The 23,416-nt window shown below is 31.9% G+C and overlaps 5 protein-coding genes across 6 annotated transcripts; 3 read left to right on the top strand and 2 right to left on the bottom strand.

The window, feature by feature from the left end:
• Positions 1 to 230: 230 nt before the first annotated feature.
• On the top strand, positions 231 to 6,670 carry rtet (major facilitator superfamily domain-containing protein rtet). Of its 2 annotated transcripts, XM_090104791.1 has the most exons (8): positions 232 to 445; positions 657 to 1,070; positions 1,713 to 1,871; positions 2,062 to 2,244; positions 2,517 to 2,763; positions 4,150 to 4,341; positions 5,276 to 5,413; positions 6,017 to 6,670. In XM_090104791.1, exons 1-8 carry the CDS (start codon positions 443 to 445, stop codon positions 6,106 to 6,108), a joined length of 1,428 nt encoding a protein of 475 aa, XP_089960917.1. In that variant the 5' UTR covers positions 232 to 442; the 3' UTR covers positions 6,109 to 6,670. The 2 variants fall into 2 exon arrangements, with proteins under 2 accessions (XP_089960918.1, XP_089960917.1); XM_090104792.1 differs by lacking the exon at positions 2,062 to 2,244 and having other exon boundaries at positions 231 to 445.
• A 5-nt stretch (positions 6,671 to 6,675) lies between these two features.
• On the top strand, positions 6,676 to 7,998 carry Cby (beta catenin antagonist chibby). Its single transcript, XM_090104794.1, has 2 exons — positions 6,676 to 7,083; positions 7,487 to 7,998. Exons 1-2 carry the CDS (start codon positions 6,849 to 6,851, stop codon positions 7,699 to 7,701), a joined length of 450 nt encoding a protein of 149 aa, XP_089960920.1. The 5' UTR covers positions 6,676 to 6,848; the 3' UTR covers positions 7,702 to 7,998.
• Positions 7,999 to 8,072: 74 nt separating this feature from the next.
• Positions 8,073 to 14,928, bottom strand: Top3alpha (topoisomerase 3-alpha). The gene is made up of 15 exons (XM_090104790.1): positions 14,644 to 14,928; positions 14,334 to 14,543; positions 13,968 to 14,220; positions 13,565 to 13,735; positions 13,194 to 13,369; positions 12,685 to 12,967; positions 12,177 to 12,388; positions 11,871 to 11,982; positions 11,368 to 11,597; positions 10,711 to 10,849; positions 10,398 to 10,561; positions 9,868 to 10,315; positions 9,422 to 9,665; positions 9,152 to 9,279; positions 8,073 to 8,801 (listed from the first exon to the last, which is right to left on the bottom strand). Exons 1-15 carry the CDS (start codon positions 14,809 to 14,811, stop codon positions 8,656 to 8,658), a joined length of 3,084 nt encoding a protein of 1,027 aa, XP_089960916.1. The 5' UTR covers positions 14,812 to 14,928; the 3' UTR covers positions 8,073 to 8,655.
• A 1,059-nt stretch (positions 14,929 to 15,987) lies between these two features.
• Mrm2 (Mitochondrial rRNA methyltransferase 2) lies at positions 15,988 to 18,791 on the top strand. The gene is made up of 3 exons (XM_090104505.1): positions 15,988 to 16,334; positions 17,998 to 18,199; positions 18,342 to 18,791. The coding sequence occupies exons 1-3, from the start codon at positions 16,180 to 16,182 to the stop codon at positions 18,732 to 18,734; spliced, it is 750 nt and encodes a 249-aa protein (XP_089960631.1). The 5' UTR covers positions 15,988 to 16,179; the 3' UTR covers positions 18,735 to 18,791.
• Positions 18,792 to 19,926: 1,135 nt separating this feature from the next.
• Fie (Fire exit) lies at positions 19,927 to 21,886 on the bottom strand. Its single transcript, XM_090104789.1, has 4 exons — positions 21,713 to 21,886; positions 21,429 to 21,639; positions 21,049 to 21,264; positions 19,927 to 20,635 (listed from the first exon to the last, which is right to left on the bottom strand). Exons 1-4 carry the CDS (start codon positions 21,818 to 21,820, stop codon positions 20,415 to 20,417), a joined length of 756 nt encoding a protein of 251 aa, XP_089960915.1. The 5' UTR covers positions 21,821 to 21,886; the 3' UTR covers positions 19,927 to 20,414.
• Positions 21,887 to 23,416: the final 1,530 nt, after the last annotated feature.

Raw genomic sequence — 23,416 nt, 5'->3', positions numbered from 1 at the left:
GCGCCGATAAGCACCGATAAGCGCTTATAAGTTTCAAGCTTTCTTACTGAATACGCCCTTAATGAGGATTAAATTTCTATACAGCGCTATATTATGTAAATTATATATTATTTTCTTAGTATTTTTAGGGATAAGTTTATATTATGCATACTTCCGAATAAAATCATGTTATATTTATTAACTGGCAATTATAAACGCAATGTCATATCAGTTGTTCATTCATGTGTATTGTTTACTTCCGTTTATTTGGTGTTTATTTGCGCTTACTACTCTCCACCTTCTGCATGTCTGATGTCACGACAAGACCTACTTTAAGTTGTAATAGGCGCCGATTGAAAGTGAAAGTTATAATTAACATTGAATTCCAACATTTTAGCTAATAAATGGCATTAGAAGCCATCTCTAAAATAATTTTAATTGAAAATTTTCGTGTAGATTTATAATGGTACGTACATTCTAATTACTTTTGACCTTAATAAATTTATTTAATTTAGACCTGAGGATAATACGCGATTCTAAGATAAAATTTTTTACGTGTAGCTTCTTTAGAAAATTAGAAACGTATATGGTAACAAATATTGAATTACTGTATATTTTGTGATTTAAACATAACATTTTGTTTTCATATTATGGTGTTTCTAATTTTATTTTAACAGGAGAAACTTATTCATTCAAATGGGGATCTAAGAAAGAGAAAGGATGCCGCAAACGAAATATTGTGTAATGCTGAAGAAGAAAAAGTTGAAAAAACTTATAACAACAAAACTATTGGATTAATATTTGTGTCCCTACTATTAGATCTCCTGGCATTTACAATGATACTGCCTCTGCTACCGTCTCTATTAGACTACTATAATAAAGAGGAAGGCAATAAGGCAACTTTATATTCATCTCTCTTAAAAGCAGTTCAAAGTTTTCAGAAGCTCACAGGTGCCCCAGAGAGATTTGCCTCAGTTCTATTTGGTGGTGCTCTGGGCTCTATGTATAGCTTTTTACAATTTCTTACAAGTCCAATTGTAGGAAGCCTTTCAGATGCGTATGGAAGGAAACCTTTGTTGTTAATTTGTTTGGTAAGTGTTTCTGTAAACAGTTTAGTATTATTTTTTGAGCTATCTACTTTGTGCAGATAATTCCCCTTTATGTTATTAGTTTTATACTATTTCACAAGGTTATTTTATCAGTTTAAGATATGAATACTTGTATATGTCACAGATAAGTTTTATTTATCAAGGACATGGAAACCCATTGCATTTATAGAAAATTTCCATTATAAATATTAGCTTAATTTAAGTTCTCATTATCACTTTACTCCCTTATCACTTTAATTTATTTTTGTATTTAGATTAGATACATAATAATGACTTACCCATTGTAATTTAAATACCTGAGTATGCTTAATTTATGCATGTTGATAAAATATATTAGGTTTTTTAATATATGTACAATTAAGTTGCAATGGAATCTTTAATTCTACAATATTTTATAATAATATAAAATATATTTTGTAATTCCAAGCTATTCTTGGGCTCACAAGTTATCCTGTTTACACACTACATTCTTAAATTTAAATAAAAATCTATCAAGTTGTGAACCTATAGTTTAAAATTCTATTTAGGTTCAAGAGAGAAAAGATTGTTAAACAAATATAAATTCAATTTTAAAATAACTTTATACTGGATATATTATTAAATTTTTCATGTCTTTTCTTTCAGATTGGAATAGCTTTATCCCATGGGTTATGGAGGTACGCTAGTTCATTTAGTCTGTTTGTTCTTGCCAGATTTATTGGAGGCTTGAGTAAGGCCAATGTCAGCCTGAGCATGGCAATTGTCACTGATGTATCTAATGAAAAAACTAGAGCCAGAGGCATGGTAAGTTGTAATTTTTAGTAAATTTAGAAGTCTTCTTCAGAAGTTACTCAAAATATTAAAAAAATTATGGTTAATAATGTCATGCACTACTTGTAATATTGTTAATACAATCTCAGCTATTTGATGACTAATTTTATTTGGTTATTTATAAGAAGCACATTCCTTCTATTGTATATACATCTTTTTTCAGGCTTTAATAGGTTTGGCATTTTCAGTAGGTTTTATAATTGGTCCACTGGCTGGTGCCTGGTTTGCAAAGAGCAATGACCTCACTTCAGGCTCGTGGGGTGAACGGCCAGCACTCTATGCTCTGTCCCTTTCACTCGCAAACATATTTCTTGTTACATTTTGTATACCTGAGACATTGCCAAAGGTAAACCTTTTTTGCGCATTATAGCATTTTTAATTTAATGTTGATGTGTTGAGGATATGCATTATGCATGCACTCAAAGTTGTTTATATTTTATTATGTTTTTATGTTCTTTTTTGACCACAAAGGCCTTGAGAATAAATCTAAATACATAGATATGAAATATTAACACATATTTTTCACTTATTATCACCAAATTTATTTTACATATTATCATATTTTATTATCAACTCCAGATCAAAGTTTCCTAATTAATCAATGGCTTATTTTTTCAGGAAAAAAGAGCTCCCTTGTCCCTATCACTTTCGAAATCATTGGACTATGTATCTCCCTGGCATTTAGTGAGATTCAGTGCTGTAAAGAATTTGAGCCCCCACCAGAGTAAAATCCTGTATAAACTTGGGCTTATATACTTCATATATCTGTTCATTTATTCAGGACTTGAGTTCACTTTGACGTTCCTTACCCACCATACATTTAAATATACTGCCATGCAACAAGGAAAGATGTTCTTAGTTATAGGTAAGAGTATTTTTAATTATATCCTTCACTAGCTGCTCCGCGCGGTTTCACCCCCCTGGCTCCACCCCTGTTGGTCGTAGCGTGATGATATATAGCCTATAACCTTCCTCGATAAATGGGCTATCTAACACCGTAAGAATTTTTCAAATTGGACCAGTAGTTCCCGAGATTAGCGCGTTCAAACAAACAAACTCTTCAGCTTTATAATATTAGTATAGATATAAAACACAAACATATGTATGTGACACAATATACATATTATATACTTTTTAGTTGTAGTACACAAATACAATGATTAAGTTATTTATTTTTTGGGTCCTTCTAAAATGGTTAATGAACTTTGACTCAAATGTGTTTTTCTATTTTTATTTATTTTTAATCCAAAGGACTTGTTGATCTTCTCTTACCACCGCCACCCAATCTAATAATAGAAATTAATAAGCTCAAAATAAATTCATTTTAAAATTGCTTCAAAGAAGTATGATTTCTTTATGAATAAAATACAATTCAACAGGATTTTTATGCTCGCTGTCACTTGTTGAAATTCCTAAAACATGAATTAAATGTGTTGAAAGACATCAATGTATTACATCCTTACAAGGTTTAAAGTCATTAATTTCTAAATACTCTCGTGCAATCAAGGAATAAATATTAATTGTGAGTTTTAGTGCCAGTTGAATTAATTGGAAACATGCTATAATGAGCATGATTCATTTCTAGTTGGCGAATACTCTCGCAGTTTATAGAATTTAAACTTTATCATGTGTTATAAATAATGGGCGTTCTTAAAACTTTGATTCACAAGATTCAAAGATACCAAAATCGTCGCTTTACTTCAATGACATGATGGTATTGCCATGACGCGACCTGGAAGTTTTACTCTCAACGCGCTTATTATTGTTTAAAAGAAGTTCCACTTCAATAAAATCATACATTCATAGGCATTGAGGTATTATTACTAGAGAGGGCACCACGAACAAAATCTGTACGATAAGTGCGGCGGCGCGGGGTGGCTAGTGAGTCATACACTTTGTAGATATTCTGCCCTTGATTACTTATCAATTAAAACCAATCAATGTAACAAAAAATTGGTTGTTTGTAAAGTAGGTTTACGATCGAGATGTTTACGTGATAACGTCTTATTGGTGGCAGCGCTCGAGATGAGATGGGAGATCGGTCCGTCTCTCTCTCGTAATACCTGCGATCGCGCTCGTGAGGTTTTGGTGTGACACAAGTTTCTGAACATGTCACCCGACTAAAACGATTTTAAAAACGTTATCACGTTAAAAAAAATGAGTTTGAGACGATTGACTCTAACTCGTGTTATAAATAGAGTAGTAGCGATGCCCTCTCTAGTACGTAGTACATGTAACTCAATGTTCACAGGTGTTATAATGAGCGTGCTGCAAGGCGGTGCAGCTCGGCGTCTTGGCGCTCGCGGCGCGGAGCGGGCGGCTCGGCTCGCACTCGCGTTAACACCGCTATCGTTCTTATGCGTTGCATTAGCTGCAGCAAACCGACCGCCAATGATGGCGCCCATCGCTTGGTTATGGGCTGGCCTCGTTCTGTTCGCGTTGTGTGAGTATTTGTGATAATTTCCTAATTTTTATAAGACGCTAAACGCTCCTTACAAGTGTCTTATAATATAAAAATCCCTATACCACGAACCACGATAACAATTGTTTAAAAGCTTAAGAGTGGGTATAAAGCAAAATTACCAATCTTCTATTAGATGATACGTGTAATGTTCAAGACCAAACTATATGATATTTTCGAGGATTCCGTTTGATCAAAAACATAAAATATTAAAATTGACTCGATAAAAAAAATCACGAGGTTACCTCTAATTTTCACACTTTTACGTTTTCTGTATATTTTATTTTTTAGATTTGGTCTTGAATATTACACGTATCATCTAGTAGAAGATCGGTAATTTTGCTTTATACCCCACTCTTAATACGCTAGACGTCATTGAATACGTAGTAGCAAATAAGTGTTTGCTATTTTTATAAATTTATATCAAATCCAGAAGATTAATTCTTAATCTTACATGATTACGAGGTCTTAAAATATCATAAATATGTTGTTATTTAAGTATTTTTCCGCGTTTTTTATCTCGAAATGTTTATCTTTTATTTAAGCTTTGACTATTTTAACTTATGTGAAATATGATGAAATATCTGTTTCATCAGTTTTTACTGTTTTAACTATTAATTAATATATTTACATACAACAATTAAATAATAATAACAAACAATATTTATTACCAAGAAGCATATATCTAATACACTGGAGATTTCAGTATGAACATTAACTTGTAACAAGAAAATATGACCTTGAATGACGTCTGTATGTTTTTTTATCCCTTTCACACCCACTTGCCAAGTTAGGTGTGAAAGGGATAAAAAAACATACAGGCGTCATTCAAGGTCATATTTTCTTGTTACAAGTTAATGTTCATACTGAAATCTCCAGTGTATTGGATATAAGCTTCTTGTTTATTACTAAACAGCGACAGCATTCGCGGTGTCATGCATGACGTCAATGGCGGCGGCGCAGTCGCCGAGCGAGTCGCGCGGCGCCGTGCTCGGCACCGTGCGCTCGCTCGGCGCGCTGGCAAGAGCGGCCGGACCGCTTGTTGCTTCCACGGGTATGCTTTTTGTTTACTATTTTAATATGTTTTTTAGTTTTTGAATTGAAACTTCTTTAGGTGTGTACGGGCTTAACCCGTAAAATGGATGAGTCACGCGAGGTACTCTTAATAACCCTAGACGATGAACTGATTTGAATATAATACATATAAAGTTTAAAATATTGGAAACAATTTGAGTTACGCAACATGCAAGCAAAGCGCCTTATTGCACTTTGGACGTGCTTGCTCGTACAAGGTGTATGATGGTAAAGGATCTTACGGATGACACATAATAATAATAAATATTACTTAGATGTGCAGCGTTTTTTTTTTTCGAAGAAGAGGGAGGGAGCAATTGAGAGAGAGTGAGAAAGGGCGAACGTAGCATAACAAAGAATTCTCACTTCTGACATGTGTACATTGTACGCACGTATTTTCTTGTAGGAAGCTACATCTTTACATAATATGCGGGTGGTTAAAACTTATAACCTGCATATTATGTAAAGACGAGCTCTAGCAACATAAATAGTAGCTTCCTGATGGTAAAATAATTTCTAAAATTAGGATTTTGCTTGTTTCATTTCTACATAGTTAAGTAATGAACTTTTTTTTTATTTTCAGTATATTGGTGTTCTGGTGCAACTACCACGTATACAATCGGTGGAATTATTCTAACAATCCCAGCTGTGATGTTATTTAAATTAAAGACATAGTACATATTAACAGAATATTTTTACGGCACATAATTGTATAATTTATAACTGCCTTAATAATTTTAATTATTATGATCAACACAACTTCCATTAATGACTGATAGTATAAGATCTACTTAATTAAGAATTAGGTTTAGGTCATATAGATCAAGAATATTAATATGATACAATGTATTTTGCACACAATTCCGAGTTCCAGATCCTATTCATATTATAGTTATATTTATTTGTTGTTTACTGTATACAGATTTAACCGATAGATATATTATCAACTACGTTAAACTATATTATGGTTTACATAAATTTAAGAGAGAGACTCTAAATTGCCAGTCTCTACAGTATGTTATTTTTACAGTATTTTATTTGTAAATTCGATTGACTTATTTATTTCTTAACTTGCTAAAACAAATTGGCACTGCATTTACCATTTTAATTATTATGCTAAGGATTTTAATGTTTGTAAATTATTTATTGATTCGAATACTTTATATGAAGCGATTTTATTTAATTTATTATTTATATTGGATGCATATTTCCTGAATTTAAAATACAACAGTATTCAAAAAAATGTGTTTTATTTCAAATTGTGTATGATCCTTTTTTATTAAGCAATTCTATACTAAAATACTAGTATACATGTCTGGATAGTCAGGTTTTAAAAATTGAATGGGCGCCTGTGATATCATTGTACTGTTGTTTGTTTAATATTTCGTAACTATGGAAACCAAACGTTGTTTTCAATGAATAATTGTATCACAAACATTGGTTGCATAGCATCCCATTTGCCGAAGATGCCTTTATTTAGTAATAAATTTTCACCAAAAACAATACCTGTGAGAAAGCAAGACACGTCTGTTTTAAGAAATGAATTCGGAAGCGATTACGCTTCAAAGGAGCTATCCATTGATATCCAACCACTCAAAGTAAAATTAGGAGAATTCGAAATATCTTTTGAAGAAGGTCAATGGATACCAGGTAAAAACACTTCCTAAAAACATAAATTCAGAACAAAATTATTGTTACGTAGTACCTTGTTACTTAGGTACTTATTGTAAATCACACTAAATCCTACTCAAACACATTGTAACGATACATCATTTTTGATTATACTTCCCTGTAGATGCCTGTAGCCTATTGCCCTAGTTGATGAATAACTTAGTATCGAATTACTACCCTATAAAATATAGGTATTTACAGTATTAGATGACCTTGCTGGCTTTTATTACACCAAGCCAATTAGTATGTGAAATCCAATTATCCATTATAATTAAATAATGACTTGAAGTTGCTTAATAATATGGACATAATTTGTTTTTAAGAATAGATGGAAAGACAATTTATTAGGCCATTATTCACCAATAATTTAACGAAATTGCAGCATCTGGAAAGGCTGGCGTGGCACACAAAGAAAATATTCGCCTAAAAAAAGAATTAGAGCAATTAGAGGAAGAAAATAACATGCTACGTCTAAAGTTCGAGATATTGTTAGATATGATGACGGACAAAACTGTCGAAGCAGAACAACAGGCTGATATACAAAGGTCGCAAAGCTTGGGTTCGTTGAAACAGAAAAGTAAAAAGTACAAATGGTAATACATACATATGAAATACCAAGAAAAGACTTTATTATCATGCCACGCCAAAAAATGTGTTGTACTAAATTAAATATCTATATACCTACCTTAATGATGTTTCAGATGTTTCGATGTAAAATATGCAAAACTTTATATTGCGATTCTATAGTTAGGGCCAAGTTAACGCTCAGAAGTCGGAGATGAAAATGAAGCTGTGAAAAATCTGTATACCATTGTGTTTCATTGTACATCGTCAATGATAGTCGATATCATCGATATCCTGATTTTCGTCATTTTGTGTACATAGAATTAGTAAATAAATAAAACAATAATATATAAAGAACTTTTGTTTTATTTCTAGTTACAAAACATTAACGGTAGTGTATTATATTCATACACAAACAAAACAATAATAAATTATAACTATTATTCACAGCTACATACAGTTTAATCATTATATCCATAAAAACAAGTTATTTAATTTACATATTGTGTCGATTATAATAAGTTAGACTAATAAGGCACAGAACGTATTATACATTTTTTGTTTTCATTTACTATATAGGTTATAATCTTAATACATATACATATATAAATCTCGTGTCACAATGTTTGTCCTCAATGGACTCCTAAACCACTTAACCGATTATAATAAAATTCGCACACCATGTGCAGTTCGATCCAACTTGAGAGGTAGGATAGTTTAAACATGTAGGTACCACGGGCGAAGCCGGGGCGGACCACTAGTATAGATTATAGAGCATAGACTATGTAGGTACCTACATGACTGACTCCAATATCATATACTTTTTATAATTGTTTTAGTACAAATCGATTTATAATTACTAATGAGCTGGGTTTTACAATTTCACACAAATCGAAATTTGTAAATGCTATCTGCCAAAGAAAGTGGTAATAACCAGATGTGATTTTGCTATATTTAGTAATATGAGATATAATGTGGATCCAATAACTAATTAGCATTAGGACATCTATTCCGCGTATGTCCCTCTTGCCGACATAACCCACACTTGCGACCCCTCGACCCCTCCCCGCCCGCTCCCCTGTCTGTTCCCGCCCGACCCCTGCCCCGCCCTCTTGTGGAGTTTCCGCGCCATTCTATAAAAATAATTTCATTATTAAAAAATAACATTGATAAAAAAGTAAAAATACGAATATTTATTATACCGTATATTATGGTTTTGTAGCACGTCACGGTTGAGATATTTTGATGCAAAAAGGATTAAATATGTAGTTTGAAAATTAGATTAGCATGTGAAGGACTTCTTACGTAACGTACTTTTTTTTAAGACAAAAATTGAAAGAGGAGAAATTGGAATATCTGTGTTGCGCAATATAAACCTACTAATGCATGCGGTCGAAAAGCTACTTAATATTGACAATAATTAATGAAGATTACTTTTTACTTCACCAGGAGATATACAGAATATTATTTAAATAAAACATACCTGTAGTTGTACTAGTACTACTAGCTCCTTCATCCGCCCATTGAAAGAAAGTACAACGAGAGTTGAATTCCTTTGGACAACCATAAAATGGTCTACCTTTGTTTGGACCTTCCTTGTGCACAGTTATCCTAAAAAATTGCAATATATATGTACATATTTAATAAAATTTTGAAAAATAACAGTACATACTAAAGAATTTTATATATACTGAATACTTTGCGCAGATATAATATAACAATTACAAAAACATTTATATAAGATATAACATACCTTTTACAAGGTAAATTACAGTTGCACATAACGTTATCGTCATTCGGTGCATAATCATCTCTATTGATACTCGGTGCTATGCCCCAGCCCCTATTTGAACCAGATTGCGAATTTCCCCAAGAATTACTCGCGGGCGGAGTTTCTAGATTGTTCTGGACGTTTCCATCGACCGACTCTGGCGCCCAGAGAAAGAAATCGCAACCGTTGTTGTCTTTACCAGCTTGGCATTTGTAGAACTTCTTACCTGGAAATATAATTAATAATAATTTAACCTATAAAAAAGGCTGGGAAAGTAATACTTTAACAAGATTAATAATATTGGAGAACTTTTTATAAATTTAGTAATAGTACGTAAATAATATTGTAATAAAGAAAGGTGAAAAAGGGGTAAATAATGAAAAATATTGATTTATTACATAGATGTACTATATAATTTAAGTACTTACCAAAATTAGCATTCTGTTTACGAACAGTCAATAAAATAGCCGGCTTATTGCATCCACATAGGATGTTATTATCGTCGTTGTCTCCCGAACTACTTGGAGTAGGGAATCTAGTAGTAACGTTCCCAGTGTTCCTTGGTACTGGCATTCTAGGAGCTGGCGTGGGATTTGGAGCTCTAACTACAGTGGCTGGAGGTGCAAATTGCCTTGGCTGTGCTGGCCTCATAGTAGTCGCAGGAGGCACTGCATTAGTTCTATTGCTATTCGTTACATTCCGACTGCTTTCAGTATTTTGGGTATTTGTTTTTTTAACACTGCTCAGATTTATTCTAAGAAGCTCCAAAAAGGTTGTATCACAACCCCCAATGCAAGTAATATACGGTTGAGGATATATATGATTTATTGAATTGTTCCGCCATTCAAATTTTAGCTTTTTGTAATTTGGGCCACACTACAAAAAATTGTAATTGTAAAATGTATATAAAATTTTGTACAAATTATTAAATTACTGTATTTAAATAATAATCACTTACTTCAGAACATGTATCTGGCAACACTTGCAATGTCTTCACAATATTGGGTAGCCACACGGCATTTTTACAATTCGGATAATTTGAACAACTTATGTAAAATTCATCGGCATTATTTTTTCTCTGCCTAATTACCATGTCACATCCGCATTTTGGGCATTTGAATACTAAAAATAAATTGACCAATAGAATATATAAAAATATTTTTATGAATACTGAATGCAAAAATTGCAATATTGAGGAGGTAGGAAATATTTTTGAGTTCTTAGAAATTAATTTTTTAACACGCTTTTTATCTGAATAAATTACAACAAACCTGATGGTAAATCACTAGGCATATTTTCTACAGTGGGTGTATATTCAGCCGGTCTCTCGCTAAACCTTTCAGCTAACGCACCATCTATTTTATTCGCCTCTGCTGATACAGTTAGATAGACCTCTTTATATTTTGCTATCTAAAATGAAAAGAAAAATATAAATTGCAACTTAGTGCTGGGACAAAATCTCAACTACAGTTTTTGGTTCTTATATATTAAATTATAAATTATTATATAATATAATTCTTATATATTAATTATTAATTTAATAACTCTACTACACTTATGCTATGACAATCAACGACATCAAAACGATATACAGGTTGTAACACCAACAATATACTATTTAAAAGGGCAACGGCCGTTTATATGTTGCGCTCTTTCACTCTCACGAACATCACGCTCGTTCGATTGCATGAAAGTCAGGCAATTGCCTGATTTTTATGTAAGCATTCTGACTAACTAGATTTTTAACTTCTGAGACATAACAACAAACATCCTGCGGGTTCGAGTCCCGCCTCGTGATCTAATTTTTTCTATTCTTTATAAATTTATATTTATAAAGCATTTGAATGTCATAAAACCAAAATATCAATTTCAACAAACATCCTATGACGATTCAACAAGTGGTTTAGTAAAATAGGCAATAGGCATACCTGTTCTGCTAAAACAACTTGTGGTTGCTTTCTTCCCTCCGATATTGCTTTCAAATCAGCTTCTAGCTGTGCTCTTAAATGAGGTTTCGATATATTAAGGCCCATAGCGTCATATCCTTCAACAAGCCCCATGCCCAATAGTCCGGGAACAAAATGTATGGCGTCTGCGAGTGCTACATACGACCTATTTTTTATTGTTTCTATATGTTCCGCGTGAGTTGCGTCTGTGCCTTAAGTAAAAAGTATGCGTTTAATTTTAAGCTGTTATGTTACTTACGACATTTCCTTGATTGTAGGATAACTCATTCTTATAAACGAATCCATATAGCATTAATGGTGAAAACAATACAATGCACACATACAAAGAACCAAATCTATCCTTACGTTATTAATGTAGATGTAAACAGTGTAAAAATGTACATAGACATGGAAGAATGTTACTTGTGTAATAATTCAATTTACTTATAATATTTTACTACAAGCAAAAAGGTTTTCTTTCATACCTATACCATGTTTTTCCATAAGAGCAATTAGATCAGCTTCTGTTAAAAGATTCGGTGGGGAAGTGTTACCATCAACCAAATCAATACTTGTAGGATTAAATGTTTGCCCCATCTGTAAATAGGTGAAATAATGTTTTATGTTGTAAACAATTTTTTGTACTTTTAATAAAAATTTAATCTACAAACATAATCAAGTTTGATACCTCATAGATTCTCTAAAAGTTACTATTTGTGTTGTTGCATACTAAGGTCGCTACTAAAAGTAAAGGTATTATAAAAATTAAAAATACCAAAAATTCATTTTACCTCATAAACATGAATTTCTTTTGAAGACCATTTATCATAAGGATAAACTTCCAAATAATTTCTGGCTGTTATCATAAGACCATTAGCGGAAAATATTTCATTTGCTACATTAATAGTGACTGTAGTTTCTTGGCCCTGGGCATCTTTGGAACAACAAGCAAGAAATGAACGAACTATGAATTCATATAGACGTTGTTCATTTCCACTTAAAGCTGAAAATTAGAGATTTTTGTGTGATTTACGACGCAAAAACGAAAATAGTGTTGCAATTTTGTTAAATAACATTTTTAGGTCACACCAGTGATTTGTAAAATAAATGTTTGACGTAGGTATTTTTTATACTTCTTTTGCAGCACAAGCAAAGTTCGCTTAATATTAAAAAAAATAAATACAAATTCACAATAAAAAAACACAATTGAAAATCAAATTTTATCTAAATTGACCAACTATATTATTTTAATCTGTTTTTGTACATGTTAGAATTTGTTTATGTATTTAATTTACTTACTATTAGTATATTTCGTTGGATGTATAGGGGGATGGGCCTTATCACTTTTATTGCCCTGTCGTGGTGTAGGTCCCCCGCTATCCAATATATTTTGAGCAAAACCTCCCCAATTAGGGTCCCCAGTTTGCAATCCAACTAGTTGTCCCAAATTCATTTCCTTAGGAAATTCATTAGTTTCTGTACGAGGATAACTGATCAAACCCTGAGTGTATAATTTCTCAGCTAATCGCATTGTTTCTTTTGCATTAATTCTCAGTTTTCTGGATGCTGACTTTTCAAGTTCCTAAAACAATTTTGAATAATGAAATTATATCTTTTTTAGTTCAGTGTGAATAATGTGAACAACATGAAGAACCTAATTGTGCATGTTTAGTCCAATGTATTTGATTATTTGTTCAATTAAAAGCTATTGTATGATGATTTGAATAGATGTACACTAGGTCCTCTATTATATTTGACCCCGATAATAGCATATTTAATATTTTCCTGTATCAAATAAAAATACCTACCACTGTATCCAAAGGTAATGGTCGCCACTTGGACTTGGGTTTGGTTTTTACATCTGTGACTTTAGCGAGCGGTGACTCAGTACATACATCATGCAATACTTGACATGCCTCTTGATCAAACAGTCTTATTCTTTCCCAATTGAAGTCTACGCTCAAATTGTTCATTGTATGATTCACTAAAATAATTGAGACATAAGATTACCGAAGTTGTATCATTGATGATAGATAAAAATAAGTCTTAATACAATTGCAATAAAACTGAGTTTCATTTGCATTCATACAACATGCACATCAACTGCATAGAAATGTAAACATTCTTACTTGAATATATGAAATGTTACTACGGCAAAATAATAACAACAAAAACATACCTTTAATTTTCCAGAATGCTTCTGATACAAAGTTTTCTACTGCTCTGTACCTTTCTACAACAAAGCCCAATGTTGGGAATTGGCAAGACCCATAGCTAACCAAGCTTTGAGCTAGTTTAGTGGGAAACACTTTCTGTAGTCTTAATGTCTGAAATCTCGTAAATGCAGCACCTGTAACATTCTAAGTTACTATTAACGATTTTGTTATTTAATAAATATACTTTTTATATAAACAGGAAATCAGCTTCCGAATTTGTAATCTAATCATTACATTTATTAAATGTTAAATAATATAACAATAAGAAAAATATACTTTGTAGATATTATGTATCTTTTCTCTGACTAAAATAATAGTTACTAAAATTATATTAAATAAATTACTTTTTTGAGATTTTCAACATACCTATTCTTAAATCCAGTTCTTGCCTTACATCAACAGCATCACTGATATTTTTATTTGGTTGTTCCAAATTTTGTAGAGCTCTTCTTACTGATATTGCTGTGATTTCTGAGAACTTTGCTCTAAATATTCTTAAATTATTCTTGATAGCGGAACATACTTCTATTATCTCAAAACCAATGTTTTCACCCTCTCTGTCACAATCAGTCCAAATAATCAGCCCCTGGCAACTTCGTATTTCCCTTTCTAATGTTTTCTGAAGTGAGTGGAAAATTTTGTACATAGTATTTTACATATTATTTCACATCAAAAATAAAAATATGTATTTCAAACAAGTTAAGCACTTTAAATTATTGTTTTAAAAAATACCTTTATTTTTTCATAGTTTTCAGGGCAGTATTTAAAAACGGGTGCATCAAATAAAGTTAACGGATTGCAGGATTGCCAATTTTTGTATGAACCCACAAACTCTAGGCCTAACAAGTGGCCAGATACTGATGTCATCACCATTTGGCATTTTTGTCCCATTACTTCTCCTTCAAATTCATAAATTTTGTTATACTGAGATAATCCTTCTCTCTAAAAAAGCATATTTTTTATATTTAAATGTAAATGATCAATACAAAAATTTTATAAACATTTCAGTGAGATATTGTAATTCGATGACTTAAAACGTTACCCGTCTGGAAGTCCCTCTTGATAAATGCATTGCGATATTCTTTGCAGCGTCATTTTTTTCTGCTACATTAAGATATTTCATAGTTTCAGTAGTTTTATTTCTTATCCCAATAAATCGTAAATAAAGTTTCTTACTAAATCTCAACCCGGTTTGGATCGAAATTAACATTATTTTATAACTTATGAAAGATGGGCTATTCTCACATATTTAAAAACTTGTTTTTAAAACAAATAACTCTTTTTTAATCGGCGAACTATTGTTTATTGTTTACAAAATGCATTAAGCACATTATAATTTATAAGACATTAAGCTCATCCCCTGGCGCCAAAGTTTTAATCTATCAATGTCAAATTGACAGATCACATAATGGTGCAATTACACAATCGTGTTCGCCCATTGCCTCGACACTCGATGAAACATTCGTACCGTTAGTAATAATACTGTTTGATCTCTGTTTGTTTCGGATGGGTAATAAATAGACATCGGATTATATGCACTAACAAAATGCCAAAATATGCATGCAAATATGCACTAAAAAAGGCCGAAATATGCACTAAAAACGACTGATATGCCTAAAATAGGCACAATACAAAATCAAAAAACCTTTATTATTTTTATATATTTAAATCAAATATTGTACAAAAGCAGTGAAATTTTCTTGAAATTAAGTATAGTTTTTGTGCCAATATACAATTAAGCATTTTTACCAAATTTTCGAGCGCAAATTTGTGACGTTTGTCACCCACGAGCCCAGTGTTGCCACCTTAAACCTTTCCGGGCTAAATCTAGCCCTTTTTTCGAATTCAACCCGTGTTTTAAGTTTTTAGCCCCAAAAGGGTAATCTAGCCCTATTTTGAATAGCTCAAAATTTACTTAAAATGGAGCCCATTTTGTAATTTTGTGCCATTTTACCATGCCAAAATAGGGTTTGTTTACTCGCTGAGCGTTCTGATTGGCTAATAAAGGTTAGTCGACCAATCAAAACTCCCGTTACTTAACGAAATATGCACGATTGGGGAAAAAGGCTAAAATATGCACTAACGCCGTAATTAGAGAGTTTTATGCATTTGCATATGCAAATATGCAAATGCATATAATCCGATGTCTAGTAATAAACAAGTCCAAACACATATTTCTTTTTTTAGAATTCAATACTAAATATCTTCTGTACATAGGTTTATTTGGACGTTTGAACCTTTAACTTTGTCCACTTTACAGAATAGGGCCATAGGGCCTCGGCAGATTGGCATATGTCAATATCAACCAATCAATGTCAGATGTCTGTCATTCCATTGTTATAGTTGTACCTAATTACTGTGGCTACTGGTATATTTTAGCTGTTTATTTAGTTTTGATACATTTAAGTTTCGTTACATTAATTATACATGCATACAAGATCTAAAAATAGACTAACATTTATTACCTACTACGCAGTGACAATAATATAACAAAGATATGTTCATGTTTTGTTTAGATTAAAGTTTGTATCATAACAGTGCATTCTTTTAATTTTAGATCAAAGAGAAGAATATTATTATGATACGATCAGGCTTAATTTTACGCCAAGATTTAAGCTTCTCAAGAATGTGTTTTTTAGTAAACTGTCTTAAACGATTCAAGAGTTCACAGCAATGGTTGAGTCGCCAAAAAGCAGACCCATATGTTGAAAAAGCAAAGATGTATAACTACAGGTAATTGTAAGGAATTTTTTTAAATAACATTAACCCCTTACCGCATACAAAGCCATATATGGACGACGAAGTTCATGAATTTTTTATAGGCTAACTATAAACAATATCTAAAAAAACTACCTTACATCTTAAACAGCATTTCATCGAGAATTGGAATATAATTAATTTATACATTGTAAATATTATCCATCAGATATATTATAGATTTAGTCTAGCGCGTGCGACGGTTTGGGTGCGCGGAAAAAACCGTGCTTTTCAAATTAAGATTTCAATATCAAAAAGGTGAGTAAAGCCATGAAAAAAAATATTACTTCATACTTTAGTCTTTCTAAAATAAGGTAAAACATTTGGTTTGATTGTTTTTTTGCTTAAATCATGTTTTTTTTGTACTTTTCCAAATCTGTCATATTTGGCTTCGTATGCATTCCGTCCAAAATATATTATGTCATATGTGGCTTGGTATGCATTCAAGGATACTTTCACTGATTGTTCCAGTATCGATCCTGGACACTTTTATCTCACTACTAAGCATGTAAAAATGTTGTTTGTTTGTTTGTTTGTTTGTTTGTAAATATCATATCATCATCAATAAATATAGACTCATGCTATATGCCACTGTATGATTTTTAATTAGCCGTTTCAGAGCAAATGCGAAAGTCAGGGAAAGCTCTTATTACGAAAAGACGTGGTCGTCTCTCAAAAACTTAGGAGCATCGGTATCTCTGGAGTCTCCTCAGTATTCCTGACTCGCCAATTGCCGCAAAAAAGCTACGAAAATCTCTTGCAAGACATCTAGATTTTCACTTTGATTCTGTACGATCTGATGGGATTAGTCATTACCCAATTTGGAAGAAGAACACCCGTCAGCTATGCCTATATTGTTCCAATTTCGTTCCTTCACGTTATGTGAAAAATATAACGTGTTTTTGTGTTATAATGACAAACGTAATTAATTAATTAATTGTTTTAAGCAATTTCACGAAGTATAAGTTGGCTGTGATTCTGGGTGTTATTTAGGTATCCATATAAAGTACTAACATTTCACCCGCAGCCTAGCCCGCTTTTTCAAAGAAAACCCCGCATAGTTCCCGTTCCCGTGGGATTTCCGGGATAAAACCTATCCTATGTGTTAGTCCAATTTACCCTCTATATTATGTGTGCTAAATTTCATTGAAGTCGGTTCAGTAGAATTTGCGTGAAAGAGTAACAAACAAACACATACACATACATCCACCCTCACAAACTATCGCATTTATAATATTAGTAGAAAAGGATTTATGTAAAATATATGTAGTATATCAGTTGACTTAGCATTCAGGATACAAGCCTAAGCTTAGTTTGGGGCTTAGCAACCATGTGTGTGAAATTAGTCCAGTATATATTTTTAATTTTTATTTTATTAATTAGTTACTTTTTTCTAATTGCATACGAAGCCATATATGACAGAAAAAATACAACAAACACTGCATACGAGTCCATATATGGCGCCGTTTCATATTTTCTATAATATAAGTAAATAATTTTTTTTCTCAATTTGATCTCATAATGTAAGGTCTAATAAACACTTTTTTGCAAAAAAATAATTTTTATTTCATCTCCTTAATAATTCATGCAATAAGGGGTTAAATCACTTCATATTTTAATTCAAGTCTTGCACTTCTAGATGTCGAAGTGCCTTTAAACTTTTGGAAATGAATGAAAAAACGAATATCCTTCAACCTGGCCTCACTGTTGTTGATTTGGGAGCCTCTCCTGGCTCTTGGACTCAGGTTGCTGTTCAAAAAACAAATGCTGATGCAGCTGATTCAACAAAACCAAAAGGAACTGTATTAGCTATAGACAAGTTACAAATTTTCCCCATTGAGGTATGCAATAATGAATCATTTTCATCTAAGTTAATACAAGATGTATTTACCCCACTCAAACTCATATTTTTGTAGAAGTCATAAATTAAACATAGCTAAGTGAAGTCAGTCAAACTAATTTCAAAATATTTTAACTTTTCAGGGTGCAACAATCATGAGTAACATGGACTTTTCTACTATTGAAGCTCACGAGAAAGTCATTAAAGCCTTAGATGGAAGGCAAGTTGATATTGTTCTCTCTGATATGGCTCCAAGTGCAACTGGCATAAGAGAATTGGACAAAGACAGGATTCTTGGACTCTGCTATATGGCAATAAGATTTGCTGCCTTAGTTAGTAAGATAGATGCAAACTTGCTGTTCAAAGTATGGGATGGAAAGGAGGTTCCTATATTAGAAATGGATTTAGAGAGATTCTATAAAAGCATAAAGATATTAAAACCGAAAGCAAGCAGATCTGATTCATCTGAGAAATTTATTTTAGCCAAAGGTTTTAAGGGAATACAAAGACCTTTAGAGAATGGGCGGTGGGGCTAATTCATTTTAGAGAATTATTATGACATGCACAATAACCTGATAATATTAGTATTCAATATTTAACCCAATGACCACCGAGCGGCCCGATCGGGCCGAGACACAATAGATTTTCTATTGTGTCTGTGATCTGAGGACTGACGGATTAAAAAGCTTGTTACTTGCTGTTGAAAAATGTTACCATGGAATAATTATTCTTATAATAATTATTAATACTCACATAAAAGATTATGTTGAATATTGTATAGATTGCATCTATTTGATACATCTGTTATGTAGTTATATATTATACTAGTGTAATTAATCAGCTCAAGGATTATTACCTGAAGGTAATTTGTACATAATAAATGATTTTATGATAAAGACATATTGAATCTTAAAGTTAACTCATGTCTTCCATAGTATCATTGACTCTTTAGAAAAATAAGTAGAAAATGTAGGTAAGTAGGTATAATATATAATTTTTAATAAGTAGTTGAGATTTTATTTTCTTATTTTTATAAATGAAAAGGTTTATACTGTTTAATAATTTATTTGAACTGTTAGCATGATTCTGACGTAATATTTGTATAATTTGCTAATTAAAACATGCATTAAAATCAAATATTCATTATGTTACTAATGAAAATGAGATAATTAAAAAATAATGATTTACTCTGATAAAACATCAATAAGGCTAATGTATTATTTGAGGTAAATTAATTTAGGCAAAGTCCTACTAATTATTGTTGCAGTTATTTTAAAAATTATCCCTTTTCTTTAGCATCACAATGAAATAAAATCATTGTATACGTAAGAAAAATATATTTCACTGTTGAAATGTGTACAATTTTTGTCAATAAAAGTACATAATGAAATTCGTAAATATATTTCAATTTAAAACATTTCATAAAATAAGCAATGAACATGTTTTTACCCGACTGCCAAAGAAGGAGGGTAATGTTTTTCGAGTGTATGTAAGTATGTATGTATGTCTTTTCCTTTGTGACCACCTGTAGCCTAAACGGCTTGATGGGTTTTGATGTATGAGGTATCGTTAGATTTGTCTTGATTACGGGAGTGTCATAGGATACATTTTATCCTAAAAGTCCCACGGGATAAAGACATAATAATATTTTTTCTAAATTTCCCTTTAAAAAAATATGTATGCGTGTGCAGTCGGGTATTTTGTTTTTTTAATAATAATTACTTGTTTGACAATAACACCAGCAAAAATGATCACAGCAAGGCCGGTGCATTCAGCTTTTAAAATATTATTATTTTTTATAATTTATTTGTCTTACATTACTTGTGCATGAACACAACCAAAAATATTATATGCATTAGCGCCCTACTTAGTATCTCTAGTAATTACCTACATTGACAAAGATTTAAATAGCAAAATAATTATAGGTACTCAAAGTGCCTGATAATATAAAAAATATCCCTCTTATCAGATTACTGTGATGACGGTTTGTATTCCATGCCAAAATAACATCGCAGAAATGCGACTAGGAGTTATAGTTCATTCGAAAACAGATCCGAATAGAAGAAATAGCTGTTCCATCTTTTAACTATTTAAATCTTTGTACTAAGAATAAAGAATTTAATTAATCTTATCAGAAAAATAAATACTTTTCAACATGAAAATATTTTTTTTTCTCAGCAGCATTTCTATAGTTGAAATATATATATGGGTTTGTTTTAAACAAATTGTGTTCTAGTGCCATGAGATAGTTTGTTCAATTGCGCCGCTGACAGCAAACTCGAATGAGCTGCGTGGTCGAGAAGTAAGAGTCTTTCTCCTCTCTCATCGTTTGAAATATTAGCTTGAGAACACCGACCCCCACTTGTTTCTAGCGCAAAGCTGCTCACAGCGCAGATGGCGTAAATAAACGTAAGGACGAATAAGGCGCAGCCGAAGTCTGTAAAATTTAAAAGATTATAAATTACTCGAGTAACATATTTGTCATCGCCCGGTTAGACATTTCACCTTTTTAAAAGATACCCTCAGCATTATAATCCGAGCGTTTAAAAAGTCATCAAAATCCGCTTAGCGGATCTTAATTTATAAGCCGTCCAATTAACACGTTTTGCTCTACGGTAGGTACGGTTTCAGGCGCGGGCAAAAGCAAGTAATATGTATTATTTTGGTATAGACTATAAAGGTACGCTATATATATCACAAAGTATCATCAAAATCCGTTCCGTGGTTTTTGGAATGAAAGTATGGAGAACAGTTGATCGATAGTAGTAGACCTAAGTAGAGTACAATAATTATACGCGAAGATTTTAATCTTAGAAGATTTCTAAAAAATCCAGTACTTAGTATACTTACGGTACATATTGTGGCCACCGAACAAGTTCACGATGCAAGGGTAACCATCGAACACTATGATAAAATTGATGAGAAGCACCACTGCAACACATGCAGCCATTATCCAAGGCAGTACATATTCTCTCTTGTACTTTACAGCCCCGTAGAGCAGAGATATAGAACACATGAGGTATATAGCCGTTAAAATTGTACTCGTATAGAGGATAACGACGGTAACTGAAAAAAAGGAAAGTTTTAAATTAAAAGCAAGGCTTTATACTTACGAAAGAATAAAAAAAAGTTAAGATTTAAAATCTTCTGTGGTGCAAAAATAAATTTTTATATCCTAAATAAATTGTTAAAATGTATCTTTGAAATAAAACTACTATCTGATAACTAACCTGAGGCAAGATGCTGTGCCTTAGCAAATCTAACTTGATTGTTAGTACTTATTACATCATTCTCGTGAAAGATCACTTGATCTCCGTAAGAAACTCCATAGAAACCTCTTCTTTCTTCCTCATCTTTCATATCATTGTGAAGTAATTGTAACATTTCCCCGAGATGGGATATTCCAACTAATAATATAATAAGCACAAATGATGAAAGCGCCTGAAAAAAAAAATAGTCCGTTATTTTTTTCTTATGTAAGAAATCGTGATTGAGATAAAATGTTGGTACTCACAATTTGATGAACAGCAATTAAAATTGTGCCTTGGCGTAAATTAAAAACGTACAAGAAGTTATTAAGGCGGATCATCATTTTGTTACATTTCTTCGTTCTGGTAAACATTTGATTTATTTATAGCTCTACAGCATTACAAATGAGAGAACATTGTTTGGATGAATGTGAGATGAGTAAAACAGTAACGCGCATGCTATTTTCTATCGATTTATTTTTTTCTAATGCGCATGTTAACAACCCTTTGTATCAGCATGACACGACACCCTCAGAATGGTATTTAAACTTTATGATTAATTCAATCGTATTAAACGAATTTAGAATTTTACTATCGTTGAAAATTGCGTAGACTGTTCCAGCTTCGCTCGTGGTAGGCTCACTTAACGAGGATTACGTACATATCCAAGGGTGAAAGAATTTTTTAAATCAGCTGAGTAGTTCCTCTTCCTGAGATTAGCGCGTTCAGTCAAACAAATAAACTCTTTAGCTTTATACAATTATGAATTAGTTTAGAAGTTACTAGTTAAGAGGGAAAAGGTATATAAATAAATAAAAATAATGTATTTATTAAATTAGTTTTATTTCACAACTTACATAGAAGTGATAACGTTATGACTGCATTCACCGAACTTTTAGCTGGCATTAGTATATTTGGATTATATTTAAACTATAAATCACTATCACAAATAAAAAAATGAAACAATAATATTTACAAAAAAAAACATCGACTAATTTTGAATAGGTATTTGTATAAATTAACAAATTTAGACGAATAAAATATTTACAAAAGAAAAAAAACAATATTGGAAAATAACATGCGAATATTTTCAACCGAAGGAACCATTACTTTGCACCTAAAATTCGATAAATACAAAGTAAAAAAAAAATGTTAAACTAAGTAAATAAAGTACTGGATAAAGATAGTACGGATTTATATTGAGATGTTATGGAATGGGTTTTTGTAAAAGCTTTAGGGCGGCGATTTACACTAATCCTGAGTTTTGATTTTATATCAAGTCAATCAGATAATGATTTGCATCACCGCCCTTTACTGCTCTGATGAAACGGGTCTGTAATGTTACTTCCTAAGGACGGAATGAACAAAATTTTCCGTGTACAAAATAATGCCAAGGCTCACTCAAAGAAGTAATTTTAAAGTATTGTGTGGGTGTTACAATTAAACCACAAAATACACACAATAATCATTGCATACACAAAAGTGGAGAATGATTCTATTTCGCAGTCCTTATTATTAATTGCAAAAGATTGATCTCAGAAAATAGCCAATTTATAATTATGGTTGAGGTCACGTTCGGACAAGATATATCCTGCATTATATTCTAAGTAAATACGATGAAAATAACTAGTAAAATTGTTTATAAAAGTTACTTATAATAATGGACAAAAGGTGACGTGATTTGATTGTAGCAATAATTTACATTATAGCACTGAAATTACATCGAAAACTTTTGTGATAGAAAAAACGTGATATTGACAGTCTGTCTTTGAGCTTTATATCATTTATTTGCAAATTGTTTGTATTAAAAAAAAGAAAAGAGTCCACTTTACGGGTTTTGTTAAAAAGTGTAAGAAATATTACAAAAGAGAATTACAATATTATTTGCACCTGCTATAGTATAATTACATACCAACTACGCTATAAGTATCTCTAGGCACATAACAATATAGATGTATACAAAGTAAATG

This window comes from Colias eurytheme, chromosome 8, assembly GCF_061535395.1.
Source record: "Colias eurytheme isolate Ceu_HAF_F1 chromosome 8, ilColEury1 Martin Lab GWU primary, whole genome shotgun sequence".
In the NCBI taxonomy this organism is placed as follows: domain Eukaryota; kingdom Metazoa; phylum Arthropoda; class Insecta; order Lepidoptera; family Pieridae; genus Colias; species Colias eurytheme.
Note: the sequence above shows the minus strand (reverse complement) of the source record. Positions and strands in the feature narration are given on the sequence as shown.

Coding starts and splice junctions, on each gene's coding strand:
- rtet (XM_090104791.1), top strand. Junction 2,245..2,516: donor TACCTGAGACATTGCCAAAG/GTAAACCTTTTT, acceptor TTATTTTTTCAG/GAAAAAAGAGCTCCCTTGTC. Junction 2,764..4,149: donor AAAGATGTTCTTAGTTATAG/GTAAGAGTATTT, acceptor CAATGTTCACAG/GTGTTATAATGAGCGTGCTG.
- Cby (XM_090104794.1), top strand. CDS start 6,849: ATGAATAATTGTATCACAAACATTGGTTGCATAGCATCCCATTTGCCG. Junction 7,084..7,486: donor AGAAGGTCAATGGATACCAG/GTAAAAACACTT, acceptor ACGAAATTGCAG/CATCTGGAAAGGCTGGCGTG.
- Top3alpha (XM_090104790.1), bottom strand. CDS start 14,811: ATGTTAATTTCGATCCAAACCGGGTTGAGATTTAGTAAGAAACTTTAT. Junction 13,370..13,564: donor AGCATTCTGGAAAATTAAAG/GTATGTTTTTGT, acceptor CAATTATTTTAG/TGAATCATACAATGAACAAT. Junction 11,598..11,870: donor TATGGAAAAACATGGTATAG/GTATGAAAGAAA, acceptor TTTTTACTTAAG/GCACAGACGCAACTCACGCG.
- Mrm2 (XM_090104505.1), top strand. CDS start 16,180: ATGATACGATCAGGCTTAATTTTACGCCAAGATTTAAGCTTCTCAAGA. Junction 16,335..17,997: donor GCAAAGATGTATAACTACAG/GTAATTGTAAGG, acceptor TTGCACTTCTAG/ATGTCGAAGTGCCTTTAAAC. Junction 18,200..18,341: donor TACAAATTTTCCCCATTGAG/GTATGCAATAAT, acceptor TTAACTTTTCAG/GGTGCAACAATCATGAGTAA.
- Fie (XM_090104789.1), bottom strand. CDS start 21,820: ATGTTTACCAGAACGAAGAAATGTAACAAAATGATGATCCGCCTTAAT. Junction 21,640..21,712: donor TAATTGCTGTTCATCAAATT/GTGAGTACCAAC, acceptor TTTTTTTTTCAG/GCGCTTTCATCATTTGTGCT. Junction 21,265..21,428: donor GGCACAGCATCTTGCCTCAG/GTTAGTTATCAG, acceptor CCTTTTTTTCAG/TTACCGTCGTTATCCTCTAT.